Raw genomic sequence first — 24717 nt, 5'->3', positions numbered from 1 at the left:
CATTCTGCACTTTTCTTCTCCTCCAGACTGTCCAGTCCTTGGATTTTCGTGATACTGTTCATTCTAGTTATCTCTCCTGTGTCTCTGTCCATGGCTTCTCGCTCTCTTCTGCTGATTTTGAATATTCTATCTTTTCCTTAAATGCGAGGTTCATCTGCTTTTTCTTTGCCTTTTCCATTCCATTCTCTTTACTTTTTATACTCTTTCTACATCGATTGTTTCAGTCATCACCTACATGTAGCCTGCATGTTGTTTTCCCCGAGCTCCAGACATAAATATTCAGTGACAAGCTTAACGTTTCCACTTGGCTATCCATGAAATACTTCAGAATCAATGTTACAAGATCAAAGACCCACTCCATCCTCTATGCCTTAGTGTTTTTACTCCTTTAAGGTCTATGTCAGCCAATAGCATGGCCACCCTTCCACTTGCCCCCAAGAGAAACCTAGAGCTGCCCTGACTCCTTTCGTCCCCTCCAGCTCTGAAGCAAAATAGTCTCCAGTCTTGTAGACATGCAGTCTCACCACCTCTGGAAATGGGTCCCTTTTCCCCTCCCAAACAGTTCAACTCTAACCTAGGCCTTTATCATTTCTCTGTTGAATGATCACAAATGATGTCCTAACCATTACCCCTAACTCCTCCAGTCTTGCTATGTTCTTTTCTTTGCACATAAGGATGCTCCTAAAAATTAGCAAATTCTCCTATACATTCTTTTCCTTAACATTTTTCAGTTGCTTGTGGTCACCATTAAAGTGCGCTCCAACATGATGTCCTTATGCCATGGGGATTGTGTGAGCTGATTTTAGCTCATCTTGGATATGTTTAGAAATTTGAACATATTATTTTAATATGTATTAAGATAAAATAACTAGTACATCAGACACACCATTAATATATAGCATAAAGCTGGGTTTTTTAAGGAGTGGGTTTTAATTTGATTGAAATATAATTAGGTAAATAATAACATAGGTATAAGATAGGATTGATTAAAAAACAAAAACACTATGATATGCACCTGTAGTCCCAGCTACCCCAAAGGCTGAGGCAGGAGGATCACCTGAGCTCAGATTTGAGTCCAGCCTGGGCAACTTCACAAGCATCCATCTCAAAGAAACAAACAAGACACCATGAAACTCAAACAGTAGATGAGAGAAGACATTCCAAGTGCTTCATCAGGGCCTGGGCCCTCCCTTGTCTCTCTAGCCCCCAGGACTCTCCTCCCTCGGAACTTTCACCACATTTCTACTTCTGGACGTTGACCTTAAGGAGCGGCCAGATGAAGATCTGGTCCTGGCATGTGCAGCCTGTAAAGAAGCGTTTTACAAGTAAACAACTCGAGCTTCCACTGTGTGAGGTGTCATAGACAGCACCTCTCAGATCTCCCGGATATCAAATTGAGTCTTGATTTTCATAAAACTGAATTCTATTTTCCTATTAAATTGACCATGCCAGGTGGCATGTTGTTAAATTTAAAATGGGAAGACTTGGGAGAGTTGAACAATTTTGTCCAACATTGTATAGACCTAGAAGGTGGCAAATGGATAGCTTCCTCTGTACTAAGAGAACTGTACCAAAAAGAAATTTCCTTATATTTCAAGTTTAGAATGGTTCTCAAATGTTTTACTAATGGATGAGTGATGGACAAACATTTTGAAAGTATAAAATGCTGTATAGTTTGAATGTTGGAAACCCCACAAAGGCCCATCTATTATGGACTGGAACCTACAGAACTGTAAGGCAAAATAAAACTTTCTCTTTATAACCTGGTTGTCTAGGGTATTTGCTATAGTCACAGAAAGCTAATACAAATGCTTGTTTTCCATAGGATTTTACATAGTGCCTTTCTCCTAATGGAAAGTAACATGCCATTTGAAGGTTTGACAACTCAAACTACTTTGATTCGAACTTCCGTTCCTTTAATATGCTTCTGTGAAGATCGCAGATAGGAAATTAGTCTGAATGTGCCTTTCCACTTGGGCATTGGCCCATTTGGAGGATGGGTAAGGAATCCTGTGGCTCTTAGAGTAGCCTGCATGGTTTCCCAAGGTATGGCAAGCTCCTCATTCATCCATAGAGCAAATTAACCCAGACAAGCACAGGCACTAAGTGGTTTCCTTCTCAATAAAAAGTTAGGAGTCCTGGGCAGAGGATTTAGCTCAGTAGTGTCACTGCCTGTGTTCAATCCCTGGTACCAAAAAAAGAAAAAGTTAAGAATCCTAATGTGTGCCTACCTCTTGTAGTTGGCTGTTTAGCTCTCTTTGAATTTAAGAGAATTTAAAGCCATTTAGCCTGTTTTGAGCTGCGATAACAGAGTATGTGAGAATGAGAAGTTTATAAAGCACAGAAATTTATTTCTCAAGTTGGGAGGCTGGGAAGTCCAGGATTAAGGTGCTGGTAGCTGGTGAAGGCTTTCTTGCTGCATCATCTCATGGCAGGAAGTGGGAAGACCAAGGAGAGGAGCGATCCCCTTCACCAAGCCTCTTTTTAAGAGCCTTCATTCCAATGTGCTAGCAAGCTTTTTGTCACTGTGACAAAACACATATGAATGACAACATAAAGAAGGAAAGATATATTTGGCACACGGTTTCAGAGGTTTGAGTCCATGGTTGGCTGGCTCCATTGTGGATGGGCAAAACGTCATGGCAGAAGGGAATGGCAGAAGAAAGCTGCTCACCTCCTGGCAGACAAGAAGCAGAAAGACAGAGCCAGAGAGAAAGAATCCAGGACCAGAGAGATGCCTAAAGTCATGTTCCCGCGGTTCACCTCCTTCAACTAGGAACCCCTCTTGCTCTCCACCTCCCAATAATGCCACCATATTGGAAAATAACTACTACATATAAAATCACTGTATGAGAACCATTAGTCAGTTTTCTGTCATTGTGACAAAATCTCTGTGATAGCTTAAAAGGAGGAAAGATGTGGCTCAGGGTTGCAGAGGTCTCAGTCCATGGTGGGCTGGCTCTTTTGCTTTCAGGCCTGTGGTGGGCAGATCATGGCATGATGGAGCCTAGCTGCTCCCCTCAAGGTGGCTGGGAGCTGGAGAGGGAGAGGAAGGGGCCAGGGACAGAATATGCCCTTCAAGCCCAGGCCTCGAGAGACCTACTTCAACTAGGCGCCACCTCCTAGGTTTTTACCACTTCCCAATACCCATGAAGCCATGAATCCCTCCGTAGATTCATCTAGGGATGAGACTGTAGGGCTCATGATCGAGTTACCTCCCAGAGGCCCCACCTACGAATACTGTTTCGTTGGGAACTAAGCCTTCAACACATAAGGTTTTGAGGACATTTCAGACCCAAACCATAACTATAAACTTATATGTGACAAAGACAACAGTAGTTCAATATTCCTTAAATAACAGCTGTGCCATCCTGAAAAGAGGCAGCAAGACCAGAGGTGCTGGGAGTTGGGCGGGCTGTGTGCATTGGTGGTCCTGACCTCAGTGGAGACAGGACCCACTTGGGGGCGACCAATCCCTTACTCCCAGGACTTTCACCCTCAGATTGCCACAGGAGCACACAAAGACTGTGTGCCAGGATGTGTATGACATCACAGCCCCTAAGTACGCAGTGGAACAGCCACATGATGTAGAGGTTCAGTCATCCTCCGGAAAGCACACTGAGAGAGAGCGTAGCTAGGCTATTGCTTAGTGAAAAACAAGAGTCTCCAAAAGCAGAGCCACTGTATTAGTCCATCTTTGTTCCAGCATAATCTAATTTTATCTAAGTGAAAAGGTCTGCTCCCAAATGTTAATAGGGGTTGCCTTTTGGTGACAAGATTGCAGCTGGTTTTGTTCTATTGTCTGTTCACATATGTACATGTATGTGTGCATGTGTGTGTGCATGCACTTGCACATGCATATGTGTATGTGTAGTGTTTGTGTGTGTGTGTGTGTGCATGGTATCTTTTCCATATAGGCCAAAAGCTCAGATTCCAGGTTGGGAATATGTCCCTGGCCTTGCCACTTGTGTGACTTCTGTGAGTTATTTAACTTCTCAAAAACTTCAATCTTCTGATTTCTACAGTGGGCTAATAATAGTAGCTATTGCATAGGTTGTTCTCATACACTCCATTTAAGTATTTAAAACAGTACCTTTCCTGGCACACACACAAAAAAATCGAGCTCCTTTTATAAAGGTGGGAATGCTCAGAAGGAAAGAACAAAGGAGAAAGAAATGAGAAGGGAAAGTTAGTTCACTCCATAAATGCAGCCTTAAGATGCAAGCCCACAGCAGGGTCTGCGTGGTGAGACCCTGAGCCCTCGGTGCCAGCCCAGATGTCCTTGCTCAGTAACTCTGTACTTGAGACAGTGACCCACAGAACAACTCTCCATCTACCCGCTCTGCCAGGAAAATCCCCTCCTTTGCATCCCAAAGGGCTTCGCAGCTGAAAACGCCAACACATGGATATTGGATGAGAATGAGTTAAAACTACCACTGCAGACTAAATCTTTCACTTGCCTCGGAAGAGGAGGAGCACAGAGATAGGGCCTAACTCATCCTGGCAGGCTTCCGGTGGGTCTGAGCTGCCCAGGAGGCCTGACTTCAGCTTTGGGCCCTGGCCCACCCCAGAGCCCCTGTTGTTCCAGACAGGCAGGCCCCTGATGAAAGGCTGCTGCAGTCCAAAAAGGAGCTGAGAATGAGTCCAGTTATGCACAAAGCAAAGCCAACCTGTGAAATGAAGCCGGGGTGGCTATGTTCCCTTCAGTGACTGTCCCAGGGCCCTGCCTGAGGGAGGATTGGGAAAGGTGAGATGGACAGAGCTTCTGGAGCACCTTGATTCTCATCTTACTTTTCCTTGAATGCAGATTATACTTATTTTTAAATTAACCTTCTCTGAAAGGCTTCTTTGTTTTCTTTTCCCTAATTCACACAAGTCAGTGTTTTAGTGGGTTCAGTTTTGAACCACAGGACTGTTTTATATGTCACTGGAAAACAACAGCATGGTGATGGTAATAATTTTTGAGGTTCCCCAGAATAATCAGTATTGACAAAATTTGTTTATAAGCTGAATGGACTTTCTTGTGACCTAGATTTTTTAAATTCTTCCCTCATTATTTTTATTACATTTTTAAAATGTGACACATAGTAATTGTATGTATTTATGGGGTACAGTATGGGCTTTCAATACATGTATACAGTATGAGATCAGATCGAGGCAATATGTATATTCATCACCTCAGACGTATATTGCTTTTCTTGAGTTGGGAACATTCAAAATCTCTATTAGCTCTTATGAAATATTCCATTAACTGTTGTCACCCATAGTTACCCTGCCGTATTATAAATATGCCTAGAATCCAGCCACACTTGGATATCCACTAACTGTCCTCTCCCCGCCCCCTCTGGCCACACAGTGGTGATTGTGTTTATGCGTATAAATAACTCAGTAACGTGTTGGAGGGCGTATGGGTTCACTATGGTCCTGGGTTCCATTTAAATTTCTGAGTTTGGCATTCTTCTTAGTCTGATCTGCAAACTCACCTGGGACTTTCTTTTCTGATTGGTTGTTTCTGAGATCACACTTGAGAAAAACAAATCCCTTTGTAGAACTAGTCATAGTATTACCAAGGAGAAACCTAAATAAACCAGCTTCACTTGCTCTTAGTTGACTTACCAAAAAAAAAAAAAAAATCACCACTTTTGGAAGCCACGAAGTCGCATAGCTGAGCAGCACATCATTAGTCTCCCACCAGCCTTGCCTCAGATGACACCTCTGACGAAAGCAAACTGCTCTCCAGGGAATGTTCCTAGACCCTGTCCTGCAGGGAAGTTACTGCTCTCTATATCCACACCTCCTACCTCTGTCCTCCAAGGAAAGCAGCTTCCCACCATCCTCCCATTCTCTAGGGAAAAGATGATTAGATTATTGAATCTAATAATCGACTGCAGAATCAACTATTCCTGGGTAAAAGAATTAAAAAGAAGTGAAGAGCGAGACTTTCTCATGAGTGACTCATTCTTTAGATTTATAGACCCCAAAACCTCTTGTTGCCAAATGTGGTACTGCACACCTGTGATCTGAGCACTCCAGAGGCTGAGGCAGGAGGATCGCCATGAGTTCAGCCGGAACTACATAATAAGACCCTGACTCAAAAAGCATCAACAAAAAGAACTTCTTGCAAGCTGCAGACAATAGCAGCTGTGCCTCGACAAAGCAGGTCACCCAGATTTGTAGCTGTGTGGAATTTGAATCTACCCTGGTACCCCCCTCTCTGAAATTCCGCCCGCACAGCTCTATATAAGCCTTGCACAAGCAACCCCTGAACAGGCTGGTCTTTGTGGCCAGTAGCCTCCACCTTCTTTGGTTTGCTAGCTTTCCAAATAAATTCTTTTTCTGCCCCAGTAACTTGTCCTGGAGTCACTGGCTTTCCAAACTTGGATTCACAGTTAAAACGGCTCAGAAGTTTATAGACACTGAGCAGACACCAGTTGACCAACTACTTTATAAGCAAAGAAGTTGTGATCCTGACCCCTGACATCTCAGAACAACGGTGAGCTACACGAAATTTTCAGCAGTGTATTTTCCAAAAGGAAGCAACACCTTACTTAGTCCCTAATAGAGGTCGACAGTTGCACCCTCCCCAGTTGTCTCTGAGGCCCTGGCCCTGCAGGAGACCGATGTGGATCCACTCTCACATAGAGCCAGTCCTTGGCAGAGTCTGTGCTCCGTGGCTCAAGAACCCCGTGAGTTTTTCCCTAGTACGAATTCCTGTCTGTGTCTAAGCTGCATCACACTTTCTACAACTTAGCCAGACGCTGGTTTATTTTGTCTCCTTGTTGTCCCCATGTGCATCTCCAGTTCCCAGGAGCAGAGGTCAGGTCCTCCTGGATCACTCCTGCCATCTCATTTGGAAATGGAGGCGGCTTCGGTGCCTGCTGGTGAGGCCCCTCTGCCAGGTACATCATTGTATTAAACTGCAAGTGAGGTGGCTGCATTGGCACATGCCTGTCATCTCAGATACGTGGGAGGCTGAGGCAGGAGGAGGCGGGAGCCTGTGAGTTTGAGGCCAGCCTGGGCAACACAGCCAAACCATATCTCAAAACAAACAAAAAAACCCAAAAAACAACTACATGTTAGGTAGATGCAAATGAAATGGATCTCCGGATTTCCCATACTATCATAAAGAATGACTGGGGTAGGCGTTTTCTCTAATTCCCTGCCCTGTGACAGGCTGATATCATTATTTGTACCATATCGGGTATATTTCATTAACTGGGAAACATTCATTCTGAATTTGTTGTGAGGCTTGAAAAAGGTGCAGAAAACCTCAGAGTCTTAAGGAACAGAGAAGAGGTGGTCCAATGCTTCCTAAATTGCATCACCCCAAGGAATAGGTGAATACCGGCTACTGCTCAAAAAGACGGTTTCGAAGAACTTACAGATTAGTCTTACATTCCAGGAAGCACCTGCGATTTGGATAGATACGATACCGCAGTGCTCTGATTAAAAAGCAGAACCTTCCCAGGAACCCTGCCGGGGCTGCTCATCACTGCTGCCCACAGTGCCACGGCAGAGGAGGAAGCCCCTGGAGCTCCGACACGTGCACCTCAACTGTGCATTCTGCGGGCGTCAGAGAAACTGCCATCCGTAGAAGACCTAAGAGAAGTTACCCGGGCCCCTCTCCCGTCTTCCTTTCCACGGTAACTTGGAGAGAAGGTGCTGTTGGTGGAATGCATCGAACTCCCTGCTATGTACATAATGCTATCGGTGTTCAACAAATATTACTGATTTGAATTTCCAGCCAAAAGTGATTTTCTAAACTGAGTGGGCTGCTCTGATAAGAACCTTCTCTTCTTGGATTATGCACTCATTTGCTCTCAGGTTCAGCTGTAGGCTCTTCTCAGCGTGGAGCCTGTGTCTCCACAGCAGCAGTCCAACCCCACCTTGTTTGTGCTTTTCCCACCCAAGCCCAACCCCCCCCCCCCCGCACTCCAGGCACAGCAAGCTGTCTCGGCAGCACCACACGCGCCTCCTTTCCAGTTTCCCACTGTTTAATGACTCAGATAGAATCGCCTGGGAAGCCTTTTCTGTCACATTTATGTTGATTCTGTGCTGGGGTGAAGGAGGATAAAACCAGCTTTTAAGGGGCTCCAGAGAGAAAGAGTTGAGACCCGAACTCTCTAATGGTGAAAATCACCTGTGACCACCAGGAAAGAACAGCAGTCAGCTTGCTGTGCCGTCTCCTAGTTAGGGGGCAGTAATGTGATTTACCAGAAGTTCTTTTATTTATCAAAAGATTCACTAAGAAAATAAATAAAAAGTAGCTTCAGTGCACTAGCAATATAACTGTAGTTAATAATGACGTTTGCAACTAACAAGCATTATTCTACAAACTTCACCTGTATTCTTAATCTTCAGCCATCTCTAATGGATGCTATTATATCCTTTATATATTATTATATTCATAGATTTTGTTATTTTGTTACAGATAAGGAGGCTTAGACACCGAAAGGCAAAATTATGTGTCTAAGGCCCAATGATTAGTAAATGACCAAAGATATCTTTTGTGCTGCTTCTTGGCAGATTACCCCAGACATGTGATTTTGCCCATTATTACTGAGTTTTGAAAATTATTTGTTTAGTAAAGGCCTTAAAAAATGACAAAAACATCTACCCTCTTCTGCCTAGCACCCTTCAAATTGTGCTGAAAATTGAAGAAATGTGTGTATGTCCCTGCTATGTCTGCATAATTATTTTATAATGTCTGTTTTGAAATTGGGCAAAGCACAGTTGTTGGCACTCAGTTCACAGTTGAACTAAATAAGAGCAACATCCTGAGTCCTGGGTGAGGCTGCATAGTCTGAGGAAATAACACAGCTCCGTTTACAGTTCTAGCTTTAGAACCTTCAGCAAACTCCTTGTTCATTCATCAGTTCCTTCACTCATTCATTTAACAAATATTTTACTGGGCTCTTACAATGGACCAGATGGAAATGGCTTGATCTGAATTGGATTTTTTGAGGACTGTCTTGGCTGTGTGTTGAGAAAGTAGTAGAGTGGAGTTGAGGTGGGGGAGCCAGCTGTTGGGGTGCCCCATGTAAAAATAAAGGTGGCTTGGACTTGTGAATACAGAAGGAAATAAACATATTCAAAATATATTTTGGAGATAGGACTTACAACTTAATAGCACATTAGCTGTGAAATGGGGCAGAGGGAAAGAGACCAATTGAAGATGGTCCCCAGGGTTTGCTATGAACAACTGAATAGAAGATGCCATCATTTACTGTGGTGAGAAATCTAAGCAGAGAAATGAGCTTGGCATTTGGGGAAAATAAAGAGCTGTGTTTTGGGTATTATGAGCTCTGGTTTACGCTGATTATATATCCACCAAAGACCTTACTTTAGGTCTGACTTCTATGAGTCTACAACTCAAACAGGTCAGGCTTTAGATATGGTTTGGGAAGTCACAGTTCTGGGTATGACTCTCACAGGAGTGAGAATAGGTACAGAACAAAACCTAGGATCAACCCCAAGGAGTTTCCAGGCTTTCAGGGGTTTTGTAGGAATGGAGACACTAGAAAATGAGACTGGGAAGGAGGAATGAGTGAAGGAACAAGTCAAGGGGAAAGAGAACCTTACTGAGAAGTAGTCAGGTCAAAACAGAGATGGATCCACTGGCTTTGGCAGCAGAGTTCTTTGTTGAGCTGAGGAGGAGCAGCATGAGTCACACTGAGATCCGCTGAAAAGTGAATGGTCGGGTGAAGGAGCAGAGAGGAGTACAGGTAACACATTCCAGATCTGCTATGAAGTGAAACAAAAAATGGAAAGGTGGCTATGGGCAGAATAGAAACCAAACTGATTAGAGAAACTAAAGGTACTGTATAGCAGTGTCAGTGTTAACTAGAGATTTCAGATGATAATTTTAAATTGGAATGAGTCACCATAATTACAAAGTTTCTTTAGTAATCTTTAACTGTGAAAGTATAGAGAAGGCAAAAGGTTAGATTCATCAAAATATCATATTTTGCCAGGAGAATGTTACAGAGAGAGAATAAGCATGAAATATAAGCTTGATGAAGAATTGTGGGATACAAAGAAATGATAAATGCTAAGGAGATAGATATACTAGTTATCCTAGTTTGATCATTATGCATTGTACAATGTGTGTAATTATTACATGTACACCATAAATGTGTATATTTATTATGTGTCAATTTTAAAAAGAAATGTCTGGGAGGATAATAAAAAAGAATTGGTTTAACATTGTGAAAGTCAAACTTTTTTTAGCATACTTCCATAAAATGTGATATTTTAAATGAAAATGGTAAACACCTACTACCATAATAAAAAATTGATAGTTTTTTATGGATAACAGACCAAGTCTGATTGAGTTTGCTGGCCTTTTGTAAAGGTGACTGGGTTAAAAACTAACAAACAAAAACATCCCACCATTCCCAGAGTCTTGCAGGTATCATCTGTTGCAAAGGTGAATTGTGGTTGTTACACTGAACTCAGCACCACAAAATATTGCAAATAATTTTTTTAAGAAATGAGAGTGAAAGGATGGTAAGGACAGTGATTTTAAAATGTTGATGAAGTCAAAGTGAGATCCAAAAGCCAGTGAGCTGGAGGAGGAAATGGAGGTCAGAAACTAAGAACGTTAAAATCAGCATTTCAAGTCTACAGTTACTGGTAATAACAAAGTCTAGGATAACGTGGGAATGGGCTGCCAAAGAGAGAAGGAAGATGGGAATCTGTGCAGGTGTGAGGGCAAGGAAAATGATCCTCTGTGTCAGCAAAGTAAGGAAGGGCGGAGTGAAAAACAGTAGAAAGGGGGAATATGTGTAAGTGCATACTGACCATACAACACAATAGTGTAATGTCTTCTGAGATTAAAATATATACAGAGTTAAAACACATGCAAAAAATAGCACAAAAAGCATAAGGGAATAAGTGAAGTTGGAATGTGTCAGCTCTTTGTACTGTCCAGGATGGGATAGAAGTACTAATTTAAGGTAGTAACTCAAGGAAACAGTTATGAAGTTCATGATAACCACTAAAAAAAATAGATTAGATAAATTAAAAAACAATTACAAGATAGCACCACCCCAGAGCACCGAGGTGAGCCTCTCGGACCTCTGTACCACTGCTCCATATAGCACTGAGGAGGTGAGCCACAAGGGCGCCAGCACACCATCCCCCAAGCTGTGCCAAGCCATTACCTAGATCCACACCTGAGAGTTGCAGGGGTCATAAAGGACATTGTTCTGACCTTGAGAAGATAGAGTAGAAGTGAACAACAGAAAGAGGGCCTCTCTGAGGCCCCTTGATGAAAATTAAAGCCCACTGGAAAAGTGAAGAAAATCTCTGCAATAAAGGCACCACCAGACGACCTTAGTTGAGAGAGCAGTGGTGTGGACCAGAGCAGCATGGATGCAAGCAGACCCCAGCAAGGGCTCTGCCCCAACCCCAGAGGCTGGGGGGCACCAGACAAAGCCAAGGGCCAGCCTGGAAAAGAGCTGCACAGGCACACAAGCAACAGCCAGAGGTCTGCCCCAATACCATCAGTAAGTGCACGAGAACCTAGCCGGAAGCTTGCTCACACAACAGGAACTGGGATGCACAGCCCCCAGCCAAAGGCCCTCCCAGACAACAGCTACATAGGGGCCCTAGCAAGTGGCACACCTAGATACCATCCCAAATGTGCACAGGCCCCAGGCAGAAGCCCACCTTAGACAACAGGTGAGCTCAGGGATCCAGAAGGCCACCATTCTGAACCCAGGAATTAGTGTACTGGTGAGCAGCAAAGAAAAGGCAGCTCTGTGGCTTGCTGAGAATTGAAGACTACTGGGTGAGCAAAAAGTTGCCTCAACAAAGACACAGCAGGCTGCATCTGTTGAAATGAGAAGACATGTAAAGACAAGCCTCAAAACCAGACTTCCAAATCACCTACAGCAACCCTAAAGGGAAACAGGATGGAACAACTCAACCACCTGAATTCCCTGAACTGGCAACAAAAGAGGATCTGGAAAAAATGAAATCAGAAATAATTTCTCAGATAACAGCAAAGATTGTGCCCATAGTGCAAGACATGATTAATAAATCTAGAGAGGACACAGATAAAAAAAATAGAGAAGTTGAACATGATGGAATCCCAACATAGGAAATGAATAGAATCCATAAAACAGATTACAAACAGATTTCCAGGAGATTAAAAACTCCATTGAAAGTTTATGCAACAGAATGACCCAATATGAGGACAGAATTTCAGAGATAAAAGATAAGATTGCAATTAGTGACCAGGAAAAGAAAAATTGCATTAAAATAGTAAGGGACCATGAGAAATCAGTCCATCAGCTGCTAGATGATGCAAAGAATAACATAAGACTGATTGGAGTCAATGAAGAAACAGGAGAGAGTGCAGATGACATAAAAAAACTGTTCACAGAAGTGATGGTAGAAAACTTCCCAAAGGGCCGGGGATTTAGCTCAGTGGTTTCACTGCCTGCTGTGCAAACGCAAGGACCTGAGTTTGATCCCCTGGTAACCAAAAAAAAAAAACCTTCTCCATTTTTGGCCTGGGATTTCGCTCAGCGGTTTCACCTCTTCCTGCACAAGCGCAACGACCCGAGTTTGATACCCAGTACCAAAAAAAAAGAAAACTTCCCAAATAGGGAAAAAGAACTTGACATACAGATAAGTGAGGCATATAGGACTCCAAATAGCCATGAATTAAAAAAAAAAAAAATCTACATATAGGCATATAATTGTTAAGATTCCAGAAACCCAATAGAAGAACAAAATTCTACAAGCAGTTAGAGGAAAGAAACAAATCAAAGGAAACAAAGGAAAGCCCATCAGAATCACAGCAGACTTCTCAATGCAAACCCTCAAGGCAGGAAGAGCTTGGAATGACATATTTCAAGCCCTAAAGGAAAACAGCCTCCAACCCAGATTGATGTACCCTAAAAAACTATCTTTCGAAATGGATGGAGAAATAAGATACTTTCATGACAAAGAGCACCTTAGGAACTTCATGAATACCAAACCAGCACTCCAAAGAATTTTAGACAATATCCTAGGAAAAGTCAACGAGGATCACAACCCCAGGAAGCACAGCAGAATGAATCCATCGGGCATGACAAATTAAACACAAATGGGGAGAATCCAACAAAAAGAAAAAGTCATGACAATGATAAGTCAATACATACCAGTTACAACTATCAATGTTAATGGTCTCAATTCACCAATCAAAAGAAATAAGCTGGGAGAATGGGTCAAGAAGCAAGATCCAACAGTATGCTGCATTCAAGAAACACCCTTAATTTGAAAAGAAACTCATAGACAGAAAGTTAAAGGGTGGAAAACAATACTCCATGTGACAGGAACCCCCTCCCCCCCCCAAAAAAGCAGGAGTAGCTATCCTCATTGCAGATCAAGTGGATTTCAAAATCTGAAACACTTCTGGTCCCAAGAATTTCAGATAAGGGACAGTCAACCTGTATGTACAAATCTATTTTGAACATCTGTTTTCCTTTCTCTTAAGTAAAAACTTAAGAACTGCTGGTTCTTAACAGTAATAAAAAATTTCTATATTGTTTTCCAAAATGGTTTTATCATTTTACATTCACATTAGCAGTATTAAAAGTTCTAACTGGTTCATACCTAAGCTGACATTTGTTCTTGTAAAACTTTTAACTTCATCTCCCTAATGAGTGTATAATTCAATCTTCTTCTTGTACTGATTAGTATATTTCTGATTCTAGTGTTGCACACCTTTCCTTGTGCTGTACTAGCTATTTATCATCTTCTTGTGTCTGGTTTTTAATTGGGTTGTCTATTAATGAGCTGTAAGAGTTCTTTATATATTCTGGTCATAGGTTATATGCATTGGAAATATGGTCTTTTTAAGGACTACTTTTCATTTTCTTAACGATGTCATTTAAAGTTCTAAATTTTGATGGAATCTCATTTATCATTTTTTTTTATACCTCATGTTTTTTATATCCTAGGAAATTCTTGCCTACCCTAAATTCATAAACATTTTCCCTTATAATTTCTTCTTAAAGTTTTATAGTTTTAGTCTTTCATATTTAGGTTCATAGATCCTTTCAAGTTATTTTTATGTATGGAAATAAAAGGTTGAGGTTAATTTTTTATATATGGATACCAGGTATTCTAGTGCCACTTGCTGAAAACACTATCTTATCCTCTGCTCTTGAATTGAGTTTATGTTCTATAAAATGTTAATGTTAATCTTTCAGAACTCAGTGGACCATGTATGTGTGGTTCTATTTCTAGATTCTGTTTTATTCCAATGATCTATGTGTCTTTCCTTATACCAACACTGCCTTGATTACTGTAGCTTTAGAAGAAGTCTTAAAATTAGGTAATAAATGTCTTCCAACACTGTTTTTATTTTTCTTTTTACTTTCCAGTTCCTTTCTACTACTACATAACTTTTAAATTTCAATATCCAATTCATTTATAGCAAGTATACATAGACCTGAATATTTATATACCTTGTGTTTTCTAATCCTGCTAAAATCAATTACAAGTTCTAGGGGCTCCTAGAGATTTCTCAGTATTTTCTCTGTAGATGATCATTTCATCTACATATAAAGATTTTACTTTGACCTTGACAATCCTGTGCTATTTGTTTATCTTTATTGCCAGACTATTTTGGTTTGGGCCCATGTTTCAAAGTTTAATGGACAGATGAAGAGTAGGTATATCTGCCCTTGTTCCCCACCTTAGGGAGAAAGCATTGTATCTTTTCCATTCATATGTGTTTTTGCTGGAAGTATAGAGTACCTGTCTTTTATCTGTTGAGAAGTTTCTGTTCTACTTCTAGTCTCCTTATACCTTTTGCCATGAACAGCTGTAGAATTTAGTCCAATACTTTTTCTCCAGCTGATAGGATCATATGGCTTTTTCCTTTCCTCTGTAAAAATGACTTATGAGGGTGGATCTTCCAATGCTGAACCAAAACTGCCATCCCTATAATAAAACCACTTACATTCTGCCTGCTCTGACTTCTCATAGTTTCTTTTGTTAAACAAATTTTTACTTATGTTCATACTTTTCTATTATCTTTATCCAGTTTTAGTATTAGCACAATGTTGATTTCCTAAAATGAGGGGAGACGTGTTCTTTTTTCTGCTTTAAATGTTTGATATAATTCATCAGTTAAAATGTATATGAGTCTGTTGTCATATAGGTAGGTTTTCAAGTTAGGAATATACTTTAATAGGTGCTATTCAAATTTCATATTTCTTCCAGTTTCATTAATTTGTCTTCCAAGGTACTTCTTAGAAGTTGTCAATTTCAAAAAAGACTTTTGTAATATGCTTTCTATATCCTTTTAAATTCTGTAAAATCTGTGGTAATGTCCTCTAAATCTTGATATTATAATTTAAAAAATGTATAATTGATACTGTGTAATAGGAAGAAAAGGTCTAAAGGAGTACAGGAAATGGGAGGGGTAGGGAAAAGGAAAGGGAAAAGAAAAAATATGAGAAAAGGAAAAAAATGGAAACAAAATCTTTGTAAATAGGGAAGGGTGGAGGGGGTGAAGGGAGGGCAGGGGAACGGGGAAAAAATTTAAGAACCAAGATACGTTATGTAAAGGTACAAGATCCCAATGATGAATGTAACTGTATTTTATACCTAAAATGTACCAATAAACTTAGTGGAAAAAAAAAATGCAAGATGATATTTTAAACCCAAATATATTAGCAATTATACTAAATGTAAATTATCTAAATTCTCCAACTAAAAGACAAAATATCAGGCCACAGCAGGTTTGACAATAAAGATAGGAATGATAATTTCTTTCATGCTATATTAGCCAAAAGAAAATTGTTATAGCTATACTATTAACAGAAGTCTTTCATACAGGAAGAATTAGCAGAGATAAAGATAGTGATTTCATGATAATCTGAAAATTAATAGAACAGGAAGTTATAACTGTATTTTTTGTGGAGCCAGAAACAGTCCAAACTATGAAAACCAAAAACTGGCAGAGCTAAAGAAAAAACATTTCTACTCACAGTTAGAGATTTGAACGTTAAGAAAGCAACACAACAAGCACATGAGAAAAATAAAAATAGGAGATGTAAGTAATTAATAATGGTGACCTAACTAACATATCCAGAACATGGCAACTAAAAGAATGTGTCCTCTTTCCAAGTGGAATGTAAACTAAATAGCTGGTCCATTAAACAAATCTCAACACATTTCAGAGAATTTAAATTTTACAGCATATGATTTCTGACTACAGAAATCAACATCAAGCTAGAAATCAGCATCAAAAAGATAACTAGAAAACCTCCAAATGACTGGAAATGAAGCATTTTGTTACTTAAGTAAATTAGGTCAACAAAGAAATCACAATGGAAATAAGGAACTAAAAACTCCTTCACAATACAAAATACCAAAGTGTGTAGGGTACAGATGAAGTAGTACTGAGGGAAAATATAGTCTAAATGCATATGTTAAGAAAGAAGAAAAATGAAAAACAACCACCTATGCATCCTTCTCAAGAAAAATTTAATCCCAAGAAAGCAGAAAAGACAAAATCTCAGGAATGAAAAAGGAATATCATGCAAAGATACTAGATATGAGAGATATCTGAAAGACAGTAAGATATTATGAACAAGTTTGTGTCAAAAAATGTGAAAATTTAGATGCAATGGACAAATACCTTGGAATTACTTAAACGGACCTAGGAAGGAATAGTGTTGTGAGCTTGTTGTGGGAATTGGAAGGTAATACATGTGAAACACGTGGCACTGAGATTGGCATATATTCAGCTCCTGGTAGGTGGCTGTTATTATTGGAATCATTATGAATAGTGGAAAGAGGCTCCAGGAATCCCTGTAAAACAGTTATCAGTAGAGTAGTTCAAGGCTCCTGGCATCGTTTTGTGAGTCTCAAGGGAAGTAGCAGCCATCCTGTGGGATGCAGAGGCTGAAGCACAGCCCCTAGAGTTAGTTGCCACCTGTGACAAACAGTTGTATGGGTGATCAGGTTGGTTACCATGTTCCCTGTCCACTAAAATGTCACAATTACATGAAAACATAGAACAAAATACATGAGGTAATCAACTAAAAAGGGGAATACTTTATTTTGGCTCATGATTTCAGAACCTGGTTGGGTGGCTTCCTTCCCCCTTGATCCTGTGATGAAGCAATACATCAAATTGGGGGGCATCCAGCAGAGCAAAGCTGCATACCTCATGGTGACCAGGAAGCAGACAACAAAAAAGGAGAAGCCAGAGTCCCAGAATCTCTTTCAAGGGGACATCCCCAATGACCTAACTTCCTCCCGCTAGGCCCCCCCCTTTTTTTTTTTGGTTCCAGAGATCGAACTCAGGTCTTTGGGCTTGCGAGGCAGGTGGCAAAACCACAGAGCTAAATCCCTGGCCCTTTTTTTTTTTTTTTTGGACAAGGTTTCTCTAGCTCAGGCTGAGCTTAAACTCACAGCAGTCTTCCTGCCTCAGCCTGCCAAGTGCTGGGATTATAGGGGTGCACCACCATGCCCAGCAAGGCCCTACCTCTTAAAGCACCCCCCACCATAGTGCCAAGGGCTGAGCCTTTAATACACAGGCTTTTTGGAGGACACTCATCCAAACAAAAGCAGCTGTGTCCGGGCGTTAGTCTGTGAGATGCCTTCCTGACATCAGAGTACTGAGGCGCCTGACCAATAGCTTCAGAGGAAAACCCAAACCCTTGTATAGAAAAGTTTAGTGAGATTTGGCATTGTGGAAAATACTAATTCCTGGCTCAGTCTAAAGCAGTGCCTTCAAGAATCCCTTTTCCTTCTCTTTTTTAATGAGTCCAAGTCAATTATTAAATATCACTGCCAATCATACTCCTCCGAATCTGTGCTGTGTCTAACATTTCCTTTGTAATTACACCTATTGTAGCTGCTCAGTTCCCTTCCCAGACTGACTCATGTCTTTTATTAAGCTGAGCTGGAACTCAACACAGGCCCTGAAGTGCTCCCCAGATACAGTCTCAGCCTCTGGGGTGACTGAAGGGAGGGCAGAGCTGTTTTAATTAACTTTTGTCCTTCTGTCTTTATCACCAAGCCCTTCATGCCCTCTGCTTCCACCCTCACCTTGAACATTCTTTTGTTTTTCTTGGTTACATTTTCCCTCCATTCTTCAGGCAGAGATTTTCCATTTCCTGTGTCAGAACAGAAAGTCCCACCTTTCTTACATACTCATTCCAACCTTTAAAGAGCCCTGTATCTTTGAGTGGGAAGGGAAAAAACTCCACAAGCTTCCTTTACCAAAACTAAAATGGAGGCCATTTTAGCATCTGCATGACTTACAAAGCGTCAACCCAATTCTGAGGTCATTACATTCACCTTTTTTTTTAATTCAAAACACCCATTTACTTAACTGGGAGTGGTCAGAGCAGGAAAGGCAGTAATGCACTATTTTTGAAATACATGTGGTCTACCCGTGAGCTCCATTACAGCAAAAGAATGAAGTGGGCTTAACATTTAACAGTTTTTACAGAAACAGATACCTTAGAACGAAATCAAACTGCCTTAATAAATTACAGTCATGCTAATGAAAACTTCTTCTTGGAGGGTGGGTTATGGCCAAAATCCATACTGTAGGACAATCTTCTGAAAAACTGGAATGTAGAATGTTGGGTTCAATTTAGATATCATCGATGTCTTCATCATCATCCCCGATGTCATCAAACTGAATTTCATCGTCATCTCCAGGACCAAATGTATCAGTTTCATTGATCTTAGCATGCTCAGGAAGCTCGCCATATGCTTTTAGACTTCTTGCTTCATCTGCATTGTATTTTAGAATCACATCAGCTTTGTTATCCTGGTAGTCTCGGAGACCAACCAATATGATGTCTGAGGTATTTATCCAAACCTTTTTTCTCAGTTTCCCTCTGATGTGACACAATCTCTTCACACCATCAAAACACATCGCTTCTAATCGTCCATTTCCCAACATCTTGATTACCTGGGCATATTCTTGCCCATCCTCTTTGAACACCAGTTCTCTTTTTTCAGATTCGTTCTCATTCTTCCCCCTGCGTCTATTTTTACCTCCTTTGCCTTTATTCTTCGGCATGGCGGTTACGACGGCCGCGCGGCTTCTCTGACTTCCCGGGAGGCTCCGGCGACCGCGACTCCTCTGAGGGCCGCGGCGGGGGCTGGGAAGCGCGTGGGACTAAGCTTGCGCTGGAGGCCGAGGTGCGCGCGCAGCTTCTCTGACTTCTTCCCGGGTGGCTCCGGCGACCGCGACTCCTCGGAGGGCCGCGGCGGGGGCTGGGAAGCTCGTGGGACTAAGCTTGCGCTGGAGGCCGAGGTGCGAGCAGCTTCTCGGACTTCCCGGGTGGCTCCGGCGACCGCGACTCCTTCGAGGGGCGCGGCGGGGGCTGGGAAGCGCGTGGGACTAAGCTTGCGCTGGAGGCCGAGAGGCGCGCGCGGCACAGTCTCGCGACCCGGCTCTACCCAGAACCGCCTGCGCCCACGCTCAGCAGCAGCATACGGCGTCGCGGCTGCTTACGTAGCTTTTCCCCGCCTCCCGCCGTCCGTGAGGCCCGACCTCTTCCCGGCTCCCCCACCCTACCAGCCTGCCCCATTGCATTCGCTTTTGAGTGATTCACAAGTCATGAACTGCCCAGCCTGTGTCGTTCCAGCACAGATTCTGAAGGAGCTAAAAATGATAAATCATGAACAACGCTAAGGAAAAATGTTTGGGGAAACTAGTGAGGATGGAAAATTCAACCAAACAGTAGAGCAGCTGACCCGGATGGGGCCACGAGTCAGGGGCTGGTGCCATGGGGGAGACAGGTGCTCTAGGCGGGGTACTGGGGATCCAGGGGAGAGGCCTGTGAGCCAGGGCGGAAGCATCTCTGAACCAGAGTTCTGGCCTCCTGCCGTGTGCAGAGTAGGGCCAGGGAGCCTGATGGCCAGCGACGGAAGTCCTGCGGACGCCGACGGTTACCAGCAGTGCAGTGAAGGACACTTCCACCTTGAGACCGTAATGCTAAGTGAGATAAATCTGACACGCAAGCTTGAACATCTCATGGTTTTCTTCATATGAGAAACCCAAAGTATAAATAATGAAAAGAGCAAAATGAAAGTGATATAACAGGAACCGGAGATAGATGTTTTTTGCAAGTGGGACGGAGAACAAGAGATGAAGGAAGGGAGGAAGGAAAGGGGGAAGGAAGTAAAAAGAACTAAGATGCGATCTGTACATGCTCCAACTCCCCACCGAGGAATGCAATCATGTACGGAAGACATGTACTAATAAAATTTTTTAGATTTTTTTTTAAATCACATAGAAGAAAGTTTCTCATCTAATCGCCATGAACAAAACGTGGAAAGCTGCATGTAGCCCCAGAGAGTAGTGCCAATGCAGAGCCCCCACGGTGCCCTCCCATCTGCTCCTACAAGAGCCGCCCGTGACGCCCATCACTGCCCCTGCGGTCCCTGCCTGACCTTCCCTGGCACCCAGAGGTGCTGCTCCTTCACGTGGCTCCATAACTTTACACAGCCTGATGGTTCCACTTCCCCACATGCTCATGTTTCTTTACTGTTAGGATTCTGTGACCTAAAAACGTTTGACTTTTTTAGACAACTCTCAAAGGGAATTCCTCAGATGTTGGCTTCTTACACAAAATGTTTATAAATTGCTACTACACATGAAAACTTATTCTTTCCCCAGCCAACTGCAGAAGGGGTTTCTTTGCCCATTTTATAAAGTCCCTTCCTTTGATCTAAAATATAAATCAAAATCATGCACAATTTCCACAGGCTAATAAAAAAGAGATAGCATACTATCTCTGATATTTCTACAGGATCGTGGAATTTGGTAACTACGTCTTTGAACTCCTTGTTATTTTCTTTCTTCAGTCATTTTAAAGAAAAAAATTGAGAGAAGTAGTTTAAGAGAAATCCCTGGAGTTGCATCTCATAACACTCTTACACATGCATTCTGCTCCATGGTTAGTGGAGAGAACAGAGGAATTTATTCACTGCTTGTCGGCTGTGAAAAGAACAATAATAAAAACGTCTCAGTATTCTGGATTCTTTCTAATTTTAAAGTGGGGTATTAAAGTTATCAGCTTGAAAATTCAATTGGTTGTGAGTCAAATTCTTGGTGGCCTTCACTCCAGGGCATATTTTGGAAGTGTGTTACATTTTCTAATGAAGGTATTATAAATGGAAGAATTGTGAAGTTGAAAAGGAATCACCACTTGAACATATGTGTCATCAGCTTAGCCAAATCTTCCCCCTTCCCCTACCCATGAAGAGCCCGTATTTTTAGAAGATGATGATTCTCCCCCACCCAGGAATTGTATCTTTGAAATTGAAGTTTTTAAAAAAAAATCTATTCAGAAATTCTGTTTTGTGTTAGAACAAAATGTTTCCCATGATGTAAACCTCCCTTTGAACACCTTGATAGTACTTAAATTTCACTGACCTCTAAATATAAGGCTTATAAATTAGATTTTCTTTTATATATTGTTTTTGTTTTTCTTTTCCCGAAAGCAAAAGTAATTCCTGCCAGACACTGGGGAGAAACTACTCATATTCTTGACTAGATGACTTTGATATTTTAAAAGTTACATAAAAAGCTGGGGGTGTAGCTCAGTGGTAGAGTACTTGCCCTGGGTTCAGTCTCCAGAACTGCCATACATAAAATTTCAGGCCAAATTATATATACATTTTCAGGATATACTGTAGCTTCTGGGAGCTCTTGTTCACATTAGACCCCTCTGAAACATTGCTCTTAACCCAGTGTTAGTCTGTTCGGGTTACTATAACAAAATGCCACAGAATGGGTAGCTTATAAATAACACAAATTTATTTCCACAGTTCAGGAAGCCAGAAAGTCAACAATCAAGGTACCATCAGATTCAGTGAACCCATTTTTTCCCATTTTCTGGTTCATAAATAGTGCTTCCTTGCCATGCCCTCACACGGAAGAGGAGGGAGGTCCCTCAGGCCTTTTTTATAAGGGCACTAATCTCATTCACCAGGGGTCACATTCAGATCAGAGCCTCCACAACAGTTCCTTATGTGCATGTTAGAAACATGTGCACCCTGAACATCATGATTATGAAAAATGAAAGCTTGGGTTAAATACTTTCCTCCATGCAAATCAGTCTACATGGATGCAGTGGGGGTTTTCTGGAGAATTACTTCCCAGAGTTCTTTCCAGGAGCCCTAAGGGGAACTGGATTAAAATACTTTGCAGGTCTACACACTGGATTTTCTGCTGCATATTCTGCACCACCAGTTAATCATGAAGAATTTAATTTTAAAACATGAACATGTCCTCCTGGTTATATAATATGATTGATTTCCCCTGTGAGTATCAAGGGAGTTTGATTGCTGCCCTCATGGGGCTTATAATCCAGCAGGGAAGACAAATGGTAAATAAGACTCGTGAGAGGCTGCTTAGAAAGGGTGGCTGCACAGGGCTCGCATCTCTGAGCACTTCCCTCCTACAAGTGCCTTCATCCATGAACATGTGCTGAGTCCACCTCCATCAGATGAGTCCCCTCTTACTTCATCTCTATTTTGCAGAGGAGAAACCTGAAGCACAGGAAGCCAAATGACATGTTCGGGGCTTTCAGCTGCTGAGTGATACAAGCAGAATTTGAACCAGGGAGTCTGACTTCTAGGCCTTCAAGTCTACACCAGGGATTGACTAAAGACATGTACCCTAGAATTTTTCTTCTGGAGACTTCTTCTCACTTCCTCCTTCCCCTCCTGTTATCTCCATTCCCATCCCATTACATACATTGGTGGAATTGGGAGCAGAGCAAAGAACAAAGCTGAGGAGGAAATGGAGCGTATCAGGTGCCAGCACATCTATAGAGGAGAAGCACTTCCACTCTGTGCCACCAAGAATCAGGAAGACCTCAGAGGGCCAGGGGATTCCCAGCAGGTGCATCTTGAGGTTTTAGGTTGGACCACCCATACCTTGTGTCCTCATGTTGGCTCTGTCATCTGCCTCCCCATGGGCATGGCTACTCTGGGTGATTCTTGGTGACACCAGGAATTACCTCTTCACCCTTCCTTGTCTCGTGTGTGGTATAACTTTTATCCGTTGCTTCCTCAGAAAGAATTTCAATGTCATTGTTCTTGCAGTGCCTCAAAAGTTTGATGGAACAGTGATATGATGACTATTGATCAAGCTGGTAAAATGTTGGGCTCCTGAAGTTTTAACAAATGCTCATGCAAACTTTAGTTTGTTAAGCTGTGAAATCTCCCAGCATTGAATACACAGTTGGCTCCGTGGGATATTGGGAAGAAACTTTCCCTCTTTTCCCTCCTCCGAGTTCTGTGATAAACTAATAAAGAAACGAATACCATCTCATTGGCAATGGACGACAATGTTGTAATTTTTTTCTGGAAGAAGAATAAATGTGGAAGCTATTAGTTCTCAAAGGAAGGAACAATTGATGTGTCAACATTTGGGAGTTTTGTTTAAATCATGTTAGTCAAGTTCTGTCTAAGAGCCTAATTTTTTCTTTTGTTGTGAAATTTGGCTTGGAATGGAACTATCTTTAAAGTTTAATTTCACTGTGCCTCCCACATAAAAGTATTGTTCTGATTTATTTATTTCACAATGCTGAGTCCTTTACTGCTTTAGTATGTTTCCTCTGATTGCACGAGAGGCTATGTGATGTCCTTCATCATTTATTCATTGTCTTTCTTTTCGTGTTAATTGGGGCTCCTAATACGTGACCAGCACCAAGCTACTTGGTGGAGTTAATGCACAAAGCTCAGTCTCTCAAGGAGCATGCATGGTCCCCACTTCCTACTGCTCTTTCTCCTCCCCTTTCTTTCTTGTTTTTCCTTTACCCTTTGTCAAGGAAGAATATTAAATGTGGGTCTCATTAGAAATCAGTCTCTTCTAATAGATTTAGGAATCACCGCTTACCCAAGTAACAGGCTGATAGATGTCAGGATACTGCTGATAGCTGTGCAGTTCTGAACAGGAGACGAGGAATCCTGAATTCACAGTAGAAACCCTTGGGTCTCAGCTCACTTCATTGCTGTGGGCATTAGGCCAGTCATTTCTTTCCCCAGAGACTCAGTCCCTTATGTCTGTCATGGTAAAACCAGAGAATAAGTGAATTCTCTGTAATTCGTTAACATTCTTGTTATGTTTAAAGTACTGCACAAATATAAAGGTATAACGTTTTTAATCATTTGATGATTCTTTTTCTTTTGATAAATGAGGTTGAACAAGCCCTTAAAAAACTTAAGATCTGGTTTTTCCACCTTCAAATACACATATTCCAAAAGAAAATAAAACATAATGGCTATACATACTTTAAGTTCTTGATTAATATTTCCTTCATTAAAATACATAACCTCAAAATTGCCTAGGTATTTAGACACTACCACCACATTTGTAAGTGGTTTTTTAAAATTTGACCATTCCTTGGAGGAATTTGTACTTTGTTAGGAAACACAAAAATGTTTTTTATTTTTACCTCCAAATTTGCTAGATATACAAATTTCATTCCCTTCCACTGTTTTTCAGTTTTTATTGTTACATTAAAAAATCTAGTATAACCTAGATTTATTTTTTTTATCATTTGTTATCATTTTTATTTGATCACTTCACTCTGACAGTTTTTAGAATTGCTGTTTATTTCTAGTATTCTGAAAACTTACTGTGGTACATGCATGAGTCTTTTTTTATTTCATTCTAGGAATTGATAGGCTTTTAAATTTAGAAAGTACATCCTTCAGTTCTTG

At 41.4% G+C, this 24717-nt stretch overlaps 2 protein-coding genes across 6 annotated transcripts in view; one reads left to right on the top strand and one right to left on the bottom strand.

The window, feature by feature from the left end:
• Pld5 (phospholipase D family member 5) overlaps window positions 1-24717 on the top strand; it is a 365640-nt gene that overhangs the window by 245759 nt on the left and 95164 nt on the right. The window lies entirely within an intron of this gene.
• Window positions 17048-19463, bottom strand: LOC101704118 (eukaryotic translation initiation factor 1A, X-chromosomal). The gene has a single exon (XM_013075402.3). The coding sequence runs from the start codon at window positions 19052-19054 to the stop codon at window positions 18620-18622; it is 435 nt and encodes a 144-aa protein (XP_012930856.1). The 5' UTR covers window positions 19055-19463; the 3' UTR covers window positions 17048-18619.

Source organism: Heterocephalus glaber, unplaced genomic scaffold (genome assembly GCF_053883595.1).
Source record: "Heterocephalus glaber isolate CG9 unplaced genomic scaffold, H.glaber_assembly_v1.0 deba00001600, whole genome shotgun sequence".
NCBI lineage: Eukaryota > Metazoa > Chordata > Mammalia > Rodentia > Bathyergidae > Heterocephalus > Heterocephalus glaber.
The sequence above is the reverse complement of the archived record's forward strand: the minus strand, read 5'-3'. Positions and strand labels throughout refer to the sequence as shown.